Below are 12,774 nucleotides of genomic sequence, written 5' to 3'. Positions count from 1 at the left end.
CCATTATTCAATCTGAGAATTCTCGCTTATTACACATCGATTGCTTCAGATCGTACAAAACCTATCGATAAATTTTCTCAAATTTTTCCTCACTATAATACACAGTAAGCGTAAAGCCTCCTAATAATGTTTTGTTTTTGTTTTATAAATATTCCGAAATTGAAAACTTACAGTGTCTCATGTTATTGCATATTACAGACAAACAATTCGTTGACAGTTTACGATCAACAAAATATTTGTTTAGAGTTTTAAAAAAAAATTAAGAACAAACAGTATCATAAATTTTAAGTTCAAAAATACTTCCATTATTTGACCTTCCCTTGTTCCTTGCGATCGTATTTGAATTATGACAGGCAGGTATTATTGTAACACACAATTACTACTCAAAAAACCTTATCCTATCTTTTCAAACTAATATGATATTTATTGCGATGCCGATTAAGGATATAATCCTCTGCGTTTAGTTTAGTATTTTCAATAGAGGTGTTTCGGAATTATTTAAGTGTTCTAAAGACCTAGGTCACGAAAACCAGTGCCTACACCCTCAGGCCTAGAAGCTAAATGCTAGAATTATTAAAGATATGTAATCACGATACCATAAAACATGTTCGAAATCTGAAATTGACTCCGTTTTTTAATGATGTGCCTTTGTTTACAGGTTGCAGATACAAATCGAGCATTAGGCGTACCTAAAGCAGTAAGTTTTTGTAAATTTTTACCTTTTATATTCCTTTTATGTTTGTACATCATTATATAAGTAATCAGTACAATTAAGATTCGTATTAGCTACAAATGAGACTGAAGTAAGTTCGTAGTCTAAAGTCGGTGTTGATAAATTTAAGGTTTTCAGTATCTTAACCCGTTGAATCAAGTAATTATATCGATTTCTGTTACGAATGCACCAGAATATCTAGTAGACTCCGGGAAAGACCAATCCAAAGATAGTGAGAATGAATCGTATTTCTAAGAGACTTAAAAGACTAAAACTTACTTTAACAAACAAAATAAGTGAAGTTAGGCACACGTCATTTCGGATCCACACGATCCACGAACGGTGCTTTCTCGTCGGATCTTCTCCGTGGGTCGCGTTTCTGATCCGGCGGTAGATTCTGCGAAGCACTGCCCTTGCTAAGGTTACTGCTAGTAATGTCATCAGGTTTGAGCCCCGTGAGCTCTTCTTATTGTTAGGTTACACTAATATAGCCTCTCATCAAAGCTATCTACCAGCTTAGACAGGAAAAAAAAATTAGGCTGTCCTGGCGCTTAGTAACAGAAATCGACATAATTACTTCATTGCGCCGCGTAGGGCACCGGTGACCTACATGGTAGTTAAAGTGTTAAAGGACTTAGTCGATATTGACGTTGGTACTGTGTGATTCTACTTAAATATTTATATTTTTAATTTAATTAAGATTAATTCACTAAACATAAATAAAAAACTTTTTTATTGTCATATCACAATTAATGTTGACTGGAAAGGAAATTTAAACTCAATCTTATACGATGTCAATACAATCATACGTCAAAATCGAATTGACAGAACACGCCGCAATCACAACGTGTTATGTGAAATTTAGAAATTGATTTTTTGATTGTATATTTTTCATTAATTTTTGAGGGAATCGTTTATTTCAATGGTAAATGGTCATGTATCATGTATTGTAAATTGTATGGAACACTGGATATCGTAATAACAGTTGGGTGACCCTAGAAGATTGCATATTCAATATGTTTACCGAATGGTTTCACCGAAGAACAAAAGTTTACGGACAGCATTTTCAGGTAGTTAAATTAAAATTATCTCTATACGCTCTCGTTGCTAGACATTGGGGCCTATTCTTCGAAATACTAACTTCAAATAATTTCGAATCCTACATAAATTATTTAAAAAGGCTATTTGCGTCCACCTTACGGAACAGTAATAAATTTATCTCGATTTTATTTTACGCAACTGGTGAAATTCTAAAAGGCGGTTTATTTTTTTACAAACAAATAGTTCTAACGGCGTCCACTTTACCCCCCAAACAACAGTCACAGATGTAGAGTGAGCAATATTATATAATAGTAAATGAAATTGATAGAACGAATTTAAATTTAGTTACCAGATGAAGGTATTGCTTATTTTGCAAAGATGTGATTCAAATTTTGTAAAAAAATATTTCGTCACAACGTTTTGAATTTCGAAATATATTTCTCGGATAATCATTTACTGTTACATATTAATATGATAAATATAGTATAAATATTTACGAACGAAGGAGAGATCTAAGAAAAAACATGCACAAAACTGTAGTACATTTTTTTACGTGCACAATATACGCAATCCGTTTTATAAAAATATTTAAAATGTTACTAATCATCCTTATGCGTCTTACCGTGTCTCGGTACCGTTACCGTAATGATCCCACACATGTTGACAAGCACTCATTCCCGATGAGTATTTTCACACAGGCTTCTTTTCCTCAAAGCTCATAGATTCGATTAATAGCAGACGTGCCACATTGTTAAACAGGCACATGAAAATAAACTACGAAACAAAACTTTGGGTTTGGGTATGATCATTGAAAGCGTGATTAAAAATTTCCTACATTGGCCGAAAATGAAGAACTACAAAAACTTTTTTTTTTATTGCCCTTGTAGGCATACGAGCATACGGCCCACCTGATGGTGAGTGCTTACCGTCGCCCATGGACTTTGGCAATGCCGGGGGCAGAGCCAAGCCGCTGCCTACCGAAATTATTCTATTGTTATTCTATTGTTCGGAAAATAATCTAAATTGGTCCTTAACGAAATTTCGATGTAACGTTATCTCAATACAAAACAGTGATTCCGCGATTGCGTGAAATAAATATATTCCTATTTTGTCAAAATAGAGTTTATTGAATCCCTTCTACATTTTCATAAATTAATCTATAAACGAAACAAAAAACAGATCACTTCCCACTCCAGTTTTTACTACTATAATGGACCTTTGATTTTAATTGTCCGGCTAATTACGACATAATTTGACGACGACAAAGTAATGTTTTAATTGTACACCCTACTTGTGTTTTCTCACTAATTAACTTTTTAATGATTACGTCATCGTCCAGTATTCATGATAAATTCAATAATAAAGCATTCGAAATTTAAAATCTTATACGTAAAATTAGAAGATTAAGGAATTGCGTTTTCGCAATTGTGGAGCCAAAGACGGTTTGCGTGAGCAGCAAGTCCTTAGTTCCGAACGGACATAATTTTCGCGTTATCCACGAATTTAGGTCTTGAAAATTGAAGGCAAAAAGGAGAGGGGCCAACCGCCGTGACTTGCCCACCCAGCCGGCACCGATACCGGCTTGCAACGTCGCTCCACCGCGGTCGTTGACGAATACCGCCAATTCCTGCGCCATACAATTTTCAATTCAATAGGACGTAGGTCCATATCGATATCCCTACGATTCTCAACTTTACTCCGTTCTGTTTAATAAATAAACTCGCTGGGCAGCAGCAAAACTAATTTTCCGACAGAGATAATGATTAAATTGTTTCGGCTTGTCAAATCAAACGAAATTATGGCGTTATATCTTGTTTAATAGCGGTACGTTTATGTTTTCTTGCATGCCTCCGTCGATACCCCCGAGTGAGATTTCTACTTTAATTGATTTCTTTTAGATATTTCATCATGTTAAGGATATTGCGGTTATCTAAATCTATACCTACATTTTATTAAAATATAATTGACTATGTATGCAATAGTAGAGCGAATTAGAGCGTGGTTTTCAGTAAAAAAAAGCTCATATCTTCAGTAAATCGACAAACAAAAATAATAATATACCATTTTACAGTCCGATTATAATACAATCAATTCTAATGTTAATAACTTGTTCAAATAATTAACCAATAACACACGTTGTTATACAATCGCCTCTAAGAAAATTAAGGTGACGAATGAAATTGCAATTTGGGTTTGTAAATAAAACTCTTCACTTTGGAATGTACGAGCGTGCTACGAGCTTTCTGTGTCATCTTAGACGCCGCTCAAGGTCGCGGTCAGTGTACAACTATGCATACGTAATAATAATTTCACTGTATGATTCTATCATCTCACATCTTCGATTCACCTATAGGCGAATTTATAAGATTTATCACACACAAGTTTAAAATGTTTTTGTATAAAAAAAAAGCAATCAATTATGTAAATGAGTTTAATAGTTATAGGCGCCGGAAATTTCCTTTGTATAATAAAATTAAATAATTATAATCACGCCTGGGCGTCATTAAATGACAATTGATGAAAAATAATAAAAATAAAGTGGTTATTTCTCGTCGAGATATATCTGACGTGATATTAAACAACCATCGTGATACATTTCAGCGTAATTTCAATTGCTTCCATTGATAAAATTGATGCAAATCATCGTGACTATGGTATTGTTGAGGTGTGTAATATAGGGAAACACCATATCCTGTATCGCTGCAAACGTGAGTAATAACGGTTTCTGAACTTTGTGATAAATACAATCGACCTCGAATTTGCGAGACGCGACCTCCATTCTGACGTCACGAATTACGCACTGAACAGGTTGATTCTTTTAGGCGTCCATTACCTTCTATGCTAACTAAGCTGTCTCGGACTGTTTGGATAGGACGCAATGGAATTACGGCTTCAGTGAATGTCTCTTAGTTATCTTGCTGTGTCCACACGTGAGACGCTCAACGTTGTGCAGTAACGAGTTACGTTATAATAGGTTATTTATTACATTGATTCCGGTCTATTTCGATGAGTCACTTATTTGATCACGTATCGAGGACGATTTTCACTTAGTTTGGAAATGCTAATTAACAACTATGTTGCGATAAATGGTGCAATGAAATAATAATTTCTTTTTTATATTTAAAAAATAGATTAAACATTCTAAGGGTTCATTAAAATGAAACAGTAAATCCACAATCAACAATCTTCTACTAACGAGGCTTGAAATCTGGAAATGATTTTAGCAGCGGCTTAGATGATCCTGCTAATTTTAATTTGAGGGGCTGTGATCCACACTTGGGCTGCAGACTCGCTTGCCACCGTAGACAATAAAAACATTATACGATCATAATCGATTATGAATTATTATAGTATAATTTTATTAGTGTTTCAAAATGTGGAACTTTTCGAAACTTAAATTTCGTGTCTTCGATGAAAAGCTTCACCTAAAGGGATATTGAAATAATATATAAGTTAACAAATGCGACCAGTGCATTTTCATCATTTTTGGACACACAAACTGAAAGTCCAGGAGTCAAACAAACAATTCGATAACTTGTCAACTTTTCAAGTAACTTTGCTGAACCATAAAGTATAATACTTAACCCTTTAACTGCCATAGGATACTGGTACCCTACGCAGCGCACTGAAGTAACTATGTCGATTTTTTTTACTAAGGTGCCGGAATATCTAGTAGACTTTAGAAAAACGAATCCAACGATACAGAGAATGAATCTATTTCTAGATCTGAATAGATTAAAACTATATGTTTAATATAAATCTTACGTTACGGACGTTTTTTCCCGGTTAGGGTACCCCTCCGCATCGTCCCATAAGGAACTTCGTTCCAAAAACAAGAGAAGGCAAAGTTAAACAATCCAGGCGCTTAGTAACAGAAATCGACATAGATACTTCAGTGCGCTGCGTAGGGCACCGGTGACCTACAGTTAACGAGTTAAGGAAATGCTAGACTGTTTTTTTTTTTTTTTTCGAGTAATAAACCATCCTATTAAGTGTTGTATAAGGCGTTCGAATACAAACATGTTAAATAAGTGACGATTCCTTGCAAGCAAATTATGGTAGAAGCAACATAGATAGTATGGCATTGCACAAAATTCCATCCGTCCTAGTTTACGATCGTTCCAATCGCCTAGGTATTTCGCAAGCAAAATTATTTTCTCCGGCACTATGCAACGCTGGGGATTTACGTTGTAATATGATGAAAGTTCTGTTAATCATTCACTTTGTAGAAGTGAATGTGGACCTTGTAAGTTCATGATTAATATTTTTAGTGCATTCAGTGATCGGAACAAGGCTTTTCACGAGCGTCTACAAATACTGTCACTGTGAATGTCCCTACCCACCTTGAGACATGAGGTCGGAATTTTGGTAACGTTGTAATAACGGGATGCCTTTGTGTCTTAGGTTAATTCATCTGTCAAAGATAATCAATCATAGTACTATTTTTTCTGTAATGAAAATAAAAACAAAAAATATATATTGAATTTAGAGTTTAAACTAATCTCAAATATCGTTTGACGCAATATTAACCAAATTCATTCCTACCTATACCAATATGAATAATAGTCTTTATTACAATGTATATACAATGTTTTTTTCTAACAACACGAACGGACACCCGAATAAACTAGTCTGACAGCCGTAAACATCTCAATAACGCACTAACTCACCTTGAAATTTCCACATAACCTTAACCATGACTTGTATATCTCAGCGTGTCGCAAACTTGTCTGATGCACTGATCTACGTAAAAAATTTTTTATTAAGTCCACGTCCGGTAAGTGGGCGTATTGTTGGTGTCGTACAATTTATCAAACAAACATCCAATGATACCTTTATTCACACCGTTTTGAAAATTTCACGGTCGCCTCTTGTAACGAATTTAATTGTGTTGCGTGCGCATTCTTCATTGTGATCCCTTCGTTTATAGATCCGCCGCGTTCGAACTCACAATGGTAAAATTCTCGAGGCAGTCGCAAGAGTTTTTGTTCGAAGAGACCTCCGATGCGTTTCAAAATCTACTACCGTTAAAGCAAAAACAAATAACGCCCTTAAAATGGGATTCGTCACAATGGCCTCGTTTATTGTCTCATATATTATGATGTAGTGAAAGTTAGCGTTCCTTTTGTCTATAATGGAAGCTTAAACGGTAAACAAAATATATCGGCAACGGAACAAAGGCACAACAGAAGTCGAACTGGCTCGTAAACATTTTGCAAACATTTAATGTCTCTCTATACATCTTAATGCATGATGCGGCAAGAATGACGCGTTGCGAATTTTAAAAATATGTATTCACTTTTGTTTCAAAAGTGGAACGGATTTGTCTAAGTTCAGTATATATGTAAATAGTATCTAATAACATTTTAGAAAAAAAAGCACTTAAAACAATAATTTATTTATGTATTTTGAAAAGACGGACATTTCACAGTTTGTTTTTTAAGTTGTGTTTGGCGTCAAATCTCAACGTTGAATTTCGTGTTATGTAATGAAATATTTATAGATAAACTAACTACAAAAGTAGGTTAATACGTTGAAACCTCTGGTCTGTCTTTGCACGATCATTGTAAGTCATAATTTAAACACAAACCGTGTCGGGAAACTGAAAATTCAGTGTGCCCGTTCAGTATTTTCAGCGCAGTTCAATGTTTTGTAACAGTGTATTCTGACAGATTTAGCATTACTATGATGATGTAAGTGCTACTTCTTGTCGATAATACGTACGAAAAGAAAATTTTTCGTTCAGTGACGCTTCAAACATAAACTAAGCCAGTGTGTTTTGAAGTTTTATGTGAACTTTATATTTACGTTAATGTAAGTTAATTATTTCAAATTTCGAATTATTTTATCAGTAAAGGAGAAAAGGATAAATACCCATCTGATGGTAAATTTTTACTGCCGTTTATGGACATAAGGAGCATTACTAATCTCATACCGCTGAAAAAGGACCAAGGGGGGAATTATCATCCGACGAGTTCATTCTGAAGCATGGTTGTACGTAGCACTCAGTATAAATGAAATTAATGCATCTCTTAGGAATGAATATTCCTCGGTGGTAGAGTGAATGGTAGAGTGGTAGAGTGGTGAAGAAATGAGATTCCCCAAATGATTATAATGATTAGAACTCACCTAAGCTGCCCTCTGCTAGCATTCCTAGTCCTATATAAGACTTATTAAAGATAATATTTTAATTAGCAAAAAATTCAAAAAAAATCTTTTGTCAAAGATGAGCTCGTCTATCGACGATCCTACCTACTTTTTTTATTGTAAAAAGTCAAAGTAATAAAGATAAATAAAAATAAGAAATACCTAAAAAGTTATTTCACAAATTGTCGGACAGTGTACTAAACGTGCCATAAGAATATAAAATATCAATAATAAAGTCATAACGTCGAAAGATTCACTCTTTAGATGAGTCACCAAAGTTTTCACGATGCTCTACGTGACTCGTTGCAAATTGTTCATCCCATCCCATATTCTTTTTAAATTAAGCAATATGCATTTTTAACGGGTAAAATGTTCAATTTAACCGGTCAAAATTTAAACTTACTTATGTTAGGTATACACTAATAGTGTTATTATGAGCCTTTACGAATAGATATTATCACTATCTAGGCTGTCATTGCCACGAAGCTAATATTCGATCCATTTTGAAGATAGTATACCCGTAAAAATTAAGACCTAGACCACGTATTCTAAGGTGACGACAGTATTTACATGCATTTCTATGAGCTTTGATATTCACTTATCATCAAGATGGTCATGAATTCACCTACCTCCACGAGAGCAAAAAAACATTACATTACAAAGTGAGTTTAAGTTATCTTTAAAATAATTTAATTCGACATCCTTGCAGGATCGATTCTCATTTTTTTCTTCGAAAAATCATTTCATGTTTGCATTGTTATCGCGCGTTCGGATTTACCAAGTTATGAAAAAATGTTTAGTACATGCGGAACATACGTAACACATTCGGTAAGAATGTGTCACACCTTTAATATGTACATGCATACCCTTGATTACCCAAATATGTTTTCTATGAATGTACTTATTACTAGTTCCTTTTTCGCTTTTTTTCTTTTAATTCAAGGATCATCTATATATTAATACGTGAAGCAAAAATTTTGTATCCCTTTTTAAGAAAATTACGCGGACGGAGGAGTATGAAATTTTCCACACTTATAGAGAATATAGAGAAGAAGTGCACAATGCTAATATTTTTTACAAATAATGCATAAAAGATACATTAAATCAATAAAGAAAACATTACACACACTACATACCATGTATTTGACGCACACACGCATGCATACTATTTTGTCAAACTTTTGTTCTTGACGTCTGTTGTCAAATTGAGAATAGATTAAATATTGTTTGTCTTTGTTAATATTTTTTATAGTCTAATCTTGGCGAAATTTGTGATTATAGAAGTATAAAATACAATCATAATAGTGTACAAACTTCCAATTCCTATTACTTATAGTCGAATTTCGACTACCGTGGGTCCACTAGGTAATTTAATTATTTCAATAATATCCCTTGTTATATTCAATGGAATGTTTTTTTCTATCGCGTAGCCCACTGAGTATCTCGCCGGACCTTCTCAGTAGGTCGCGTTTCTGATCCGGTGATAGAACCTGCGAAGCACTGCTCCTGCCAGGGCCAGTGTTAGCAGCACCTCCAGTTTGAGCCACGAGAGCTGTTTTGCTATAAGATGTAGTTTTAGCAGGTTTTTTATTATAATAATAAAATATATGTAGTGTATTTGAACATTGTATTAACGCAATATAGAATAAAATTATAATTAAATATTTAATATGCATTACGCAGAAGATTAACACATTCCACAAATCAAGTTTATCCCTGGTTCCAAAGTTTAGTTCTGACGTCAATTATTTCGAAAATGTAACGCATAAGTGGAATAAGATTACGTTCTTGTTGAATTATAGAAATAACGCGGAATATACATAGAAATAACTGTAAATCATACGTGCCATTTAAGTCAGTGTCAATACCGTAGAAAATCGTATGTGACTCTGGTCGTGTGTGCCAAGGATTTTTGTCGATTTGGAAATTTGGAGATTCTCGTGACGAACGATGGTGTTCTTATGAACTGACAAAGGTGTGGTTCTGTTGATACTAGTTTTAGTGACGTCTTTAAGATTTCAAGAATCTTATACATCATCTATTTGTCTTTATGTTCGATATGATATATCTATTTTGGTTCTAGGAGCTTTGAACATAAATGCATCAGAGACTAGGAGTGAGAATTGTAATCGAAAAGAAAAACAGTAGATGAGGATATATTTAAAATGTCGATTCGGATTTAAGTATTAAATTGTGGGTGGTCGATCGTTTAGTCGTCTACGAGGAAAAGTCGAGGTAGACTGCCGGTCGCCATTCTTATCAGTGAACGAATGTGCGATTCTCGTAATGACTTTTTATCAACAGGAAGCTCTGATGCAGTGCTTCGTTGTTGCGCAGGTGTTACAGCGTCACCTCGATGCTATATTCCTTCAAGGAATCGACCGATGACGCAACTCTTCCGTTATAATGTAGGTGGTGTTCGGCGGAACTGTATCGCTGTGTGTACAGGACACCGCGGATTCTCGACGTGGCGAATAGCTTCATAAATAAGATTCGCACAGCAGCTGCCTTACATCGGATACTGATCATGCAAATAGTTTAAGAACTTTAGTTCACATAACAGGCGTTGTGCATTTCGAGAATCGTACAAAGTAAATAAACCCTAATTATTTCGTGGAAAAAAAATTTGATTGACAGATTTCGATATTAAGGTATGGCATAGTCAGACGTGTCATCGTTTTTCTAATCTAATGCAATTTGTGATAATTCAATCTTATATCAACCGAATAGTTTTAATGATACGCACTGTTTACGTTAACTATTATCTGAGTCAACTGTAAACAGAAGTGACTAAATTGCTGTGAGCTATGTGTTTATGACTCAAGATGAAATTTTACCCTGGAGAAATTTCAACAGATGCCAAACAAAATATGTTTCGCATCACAGACATGCCATTCGAATTAATAATCGTTTAGTATTTTAAATTGAGAAACATATTTTTTTTGCTTACTAGTTTTCAGATAGTGTCGCAGCCCACCGGAGCCTTGTGTTATGCTGATAGGCTTGAGAGGCTATATCAGCGTTACCCTAGCGTGTAGGTGAGCTCTCGGGGCTCAAACCGCAGGTATTGCTAACACTGGTCCTAGCAAGACCAGTGCTTCGCAGAATCTAAAAGATCTTTTGGCGTAAAAAAACTATGGATTTAGGCATATTATGAACCCGAACACCTGAACATGGGTAGATACCAATCAATTGATATTTCGTAGTCATAATCGTGGGCTTGGGTAGCTATTTAAAACTAGGTGGGCCGTGAACGCATCTACCTATTTAGTGCAATACAAAAACTGCTATTGTACCTTTATATCGGAAATTTACAAATAGAAACAGTTAGAACTACCATATCTACACCAAAGAGTTTTTGCAAGGAAAAATGTACTGGAAATGCTGAGCCCGGTCAGTAAATTAAGTTAGAATAATTAAATTTATCGTATTATCATCGGTTTTTTTATAGCTATGCAATTTTTGGAGTGTTCAGAAGATGTCTTACCTTGAATGTTTCGGTTACATAGATACAAGTCAGTAAAAATGTGTTAATAAACACAATATGTATGTAGTGTTCATGTGGATTTTTTAAAATATTGACACATGCTTTCTAGTAAACTTTTAAATAATAATTGATAATAAATGCGAATTGGTTTGGCAATACGCCATGCAAACATCATTTAGAGTATTTTGACCTATTCGATTTTTACGACGGCTACTAGCCTTGACGTATTTCTAATCATAATCATGATATTAATAGTGAACCAATTAAACTAGTTGAAATCATAAATCTAGAAAATTACGAATAATAATTGTGCATCCATTAAATGCCTTACTCATAGAGATTCCTTACATTCAGTCATAGTGTCTGAGACAATTAGGAAATGAACGCACCATTTTTTCTAAACTATGATACAAAAATTTTAAACAAAAATTTAATTGTCAAAAATTTATTTTTCTTTGGTTCTACTACATACTGTGTACATTAAATACTCATTTCTTGAGTATAATTAGTAAAATTGGATGAAAAATGTATTCAGTATCGTGAAAAGGATTAATTTTTATGATAACGTTTAATAGTGCCTACCTTTAATAGTGGTAATCATTAAATAACAGATGTTGCACAAATTGACGTCACGTCACTATCAAATTTATTTGGGATATCTATTACATAGTATTTTTTGTTTATTAAATCAGTTATGTTTTACGTCACAGGCATGTACGTATATCTGTTTTGGGTTTATTCTGATTGTTTACTTTCCATTAAATTTAAAAAATATTTAAATTAACAAGAGCTTCGTTATGTGTGACTGATTTAGTCTGTATCGTAAAAATGTTTGTATTTAAATTTAAATTAAACTTTTGTCGATTTTAGTTTTACATTAGTATTATTTTTAGATTGTCATTTCACTGCGGCAACTTGACAACTTGAAAGAAAATCTCACCATTGAAAAATAGTGCGCGTAAATCAGTAAGATTAAAATTGTAAGCGGCTTACATTCTATAAGCTATTTAAAAACCATCGTAGGTTTTTAAATTTTTTTGTTAATTTTTATTTAATACCGAAACCATCTTCGTATTATTTTAACGGGCACTAGAGATTTAGGAAGAGAAACAAAAGAATGTTTAAGAGATTTGAAAAAACAATAAAGTTCGGAACTTAATCTTTTTTTAATGCCGCCATAGAAATTGATATTTGTTAAGTTGTCTGAGTTGAGTTTAGCGTTTTCTATGATTTAAAATTTATGACTGTTTTTAAATGCAGTGGAAGTTTTTTTTTTTTGTATTGAAATCTATTTTTCCCTACTTAAAATGATAAGCAAAATGTTCAATTAAAATATTTCACTTTATCTTACGCTTCGTAGTGTTTTTAGTACAGAGAACATACATAT

At 33.8% G+C, this 12,774-nt stretch overlaps 1 protein-coding gene across 2 annotated transcripts in view; it reads left to right on the top strand.

Annotated features, from left to right (window-relative positions):
* The window catches only part of LOC101739051 (uncharacterized), a 61,580-nt gene that overhangs the window by 31,474 nt on the left and 17,332 nt on the right, over positions 1-12,774 (top strand). Inside the window, exon 2 of one of the 2 annotated variants that reach the window (XM_038019404.2) lies at positions 659-697. Coding sequence is in view for 1 of the 2 variants with exons in the window: in XM_004932638.4 (XP_004932695.1) it covers positions 1,740-1,782 (43 nt within the window). In the remaining variant the exon portion in view is untranslated. Of the gene's footprint in view, positions 1-658; positions 698-1,517; positions 1,783-12,774 lie in introns of those variants that run through there. The other variant, XM_004932638.4, reaches the window with a different exon arrangement.

Source organism: Bombyx mori, chromosome 23 (assembly GCF_030269925.1).
Source record: "Bombyx mori chromosome 23, ASM3026992v2".
Taxonomy (NCBI): Eukaryota; Metazoa; Arthropoda; class Insecta; order Lepidoptera; family Bombycidae; genus Bombyx; species Bombyx mori.
The sequence above is the reverse complement of the archived record's forward strand: the minus strand, read 5'-3'. Positions and strand labels throughout refer to the sequence as shown.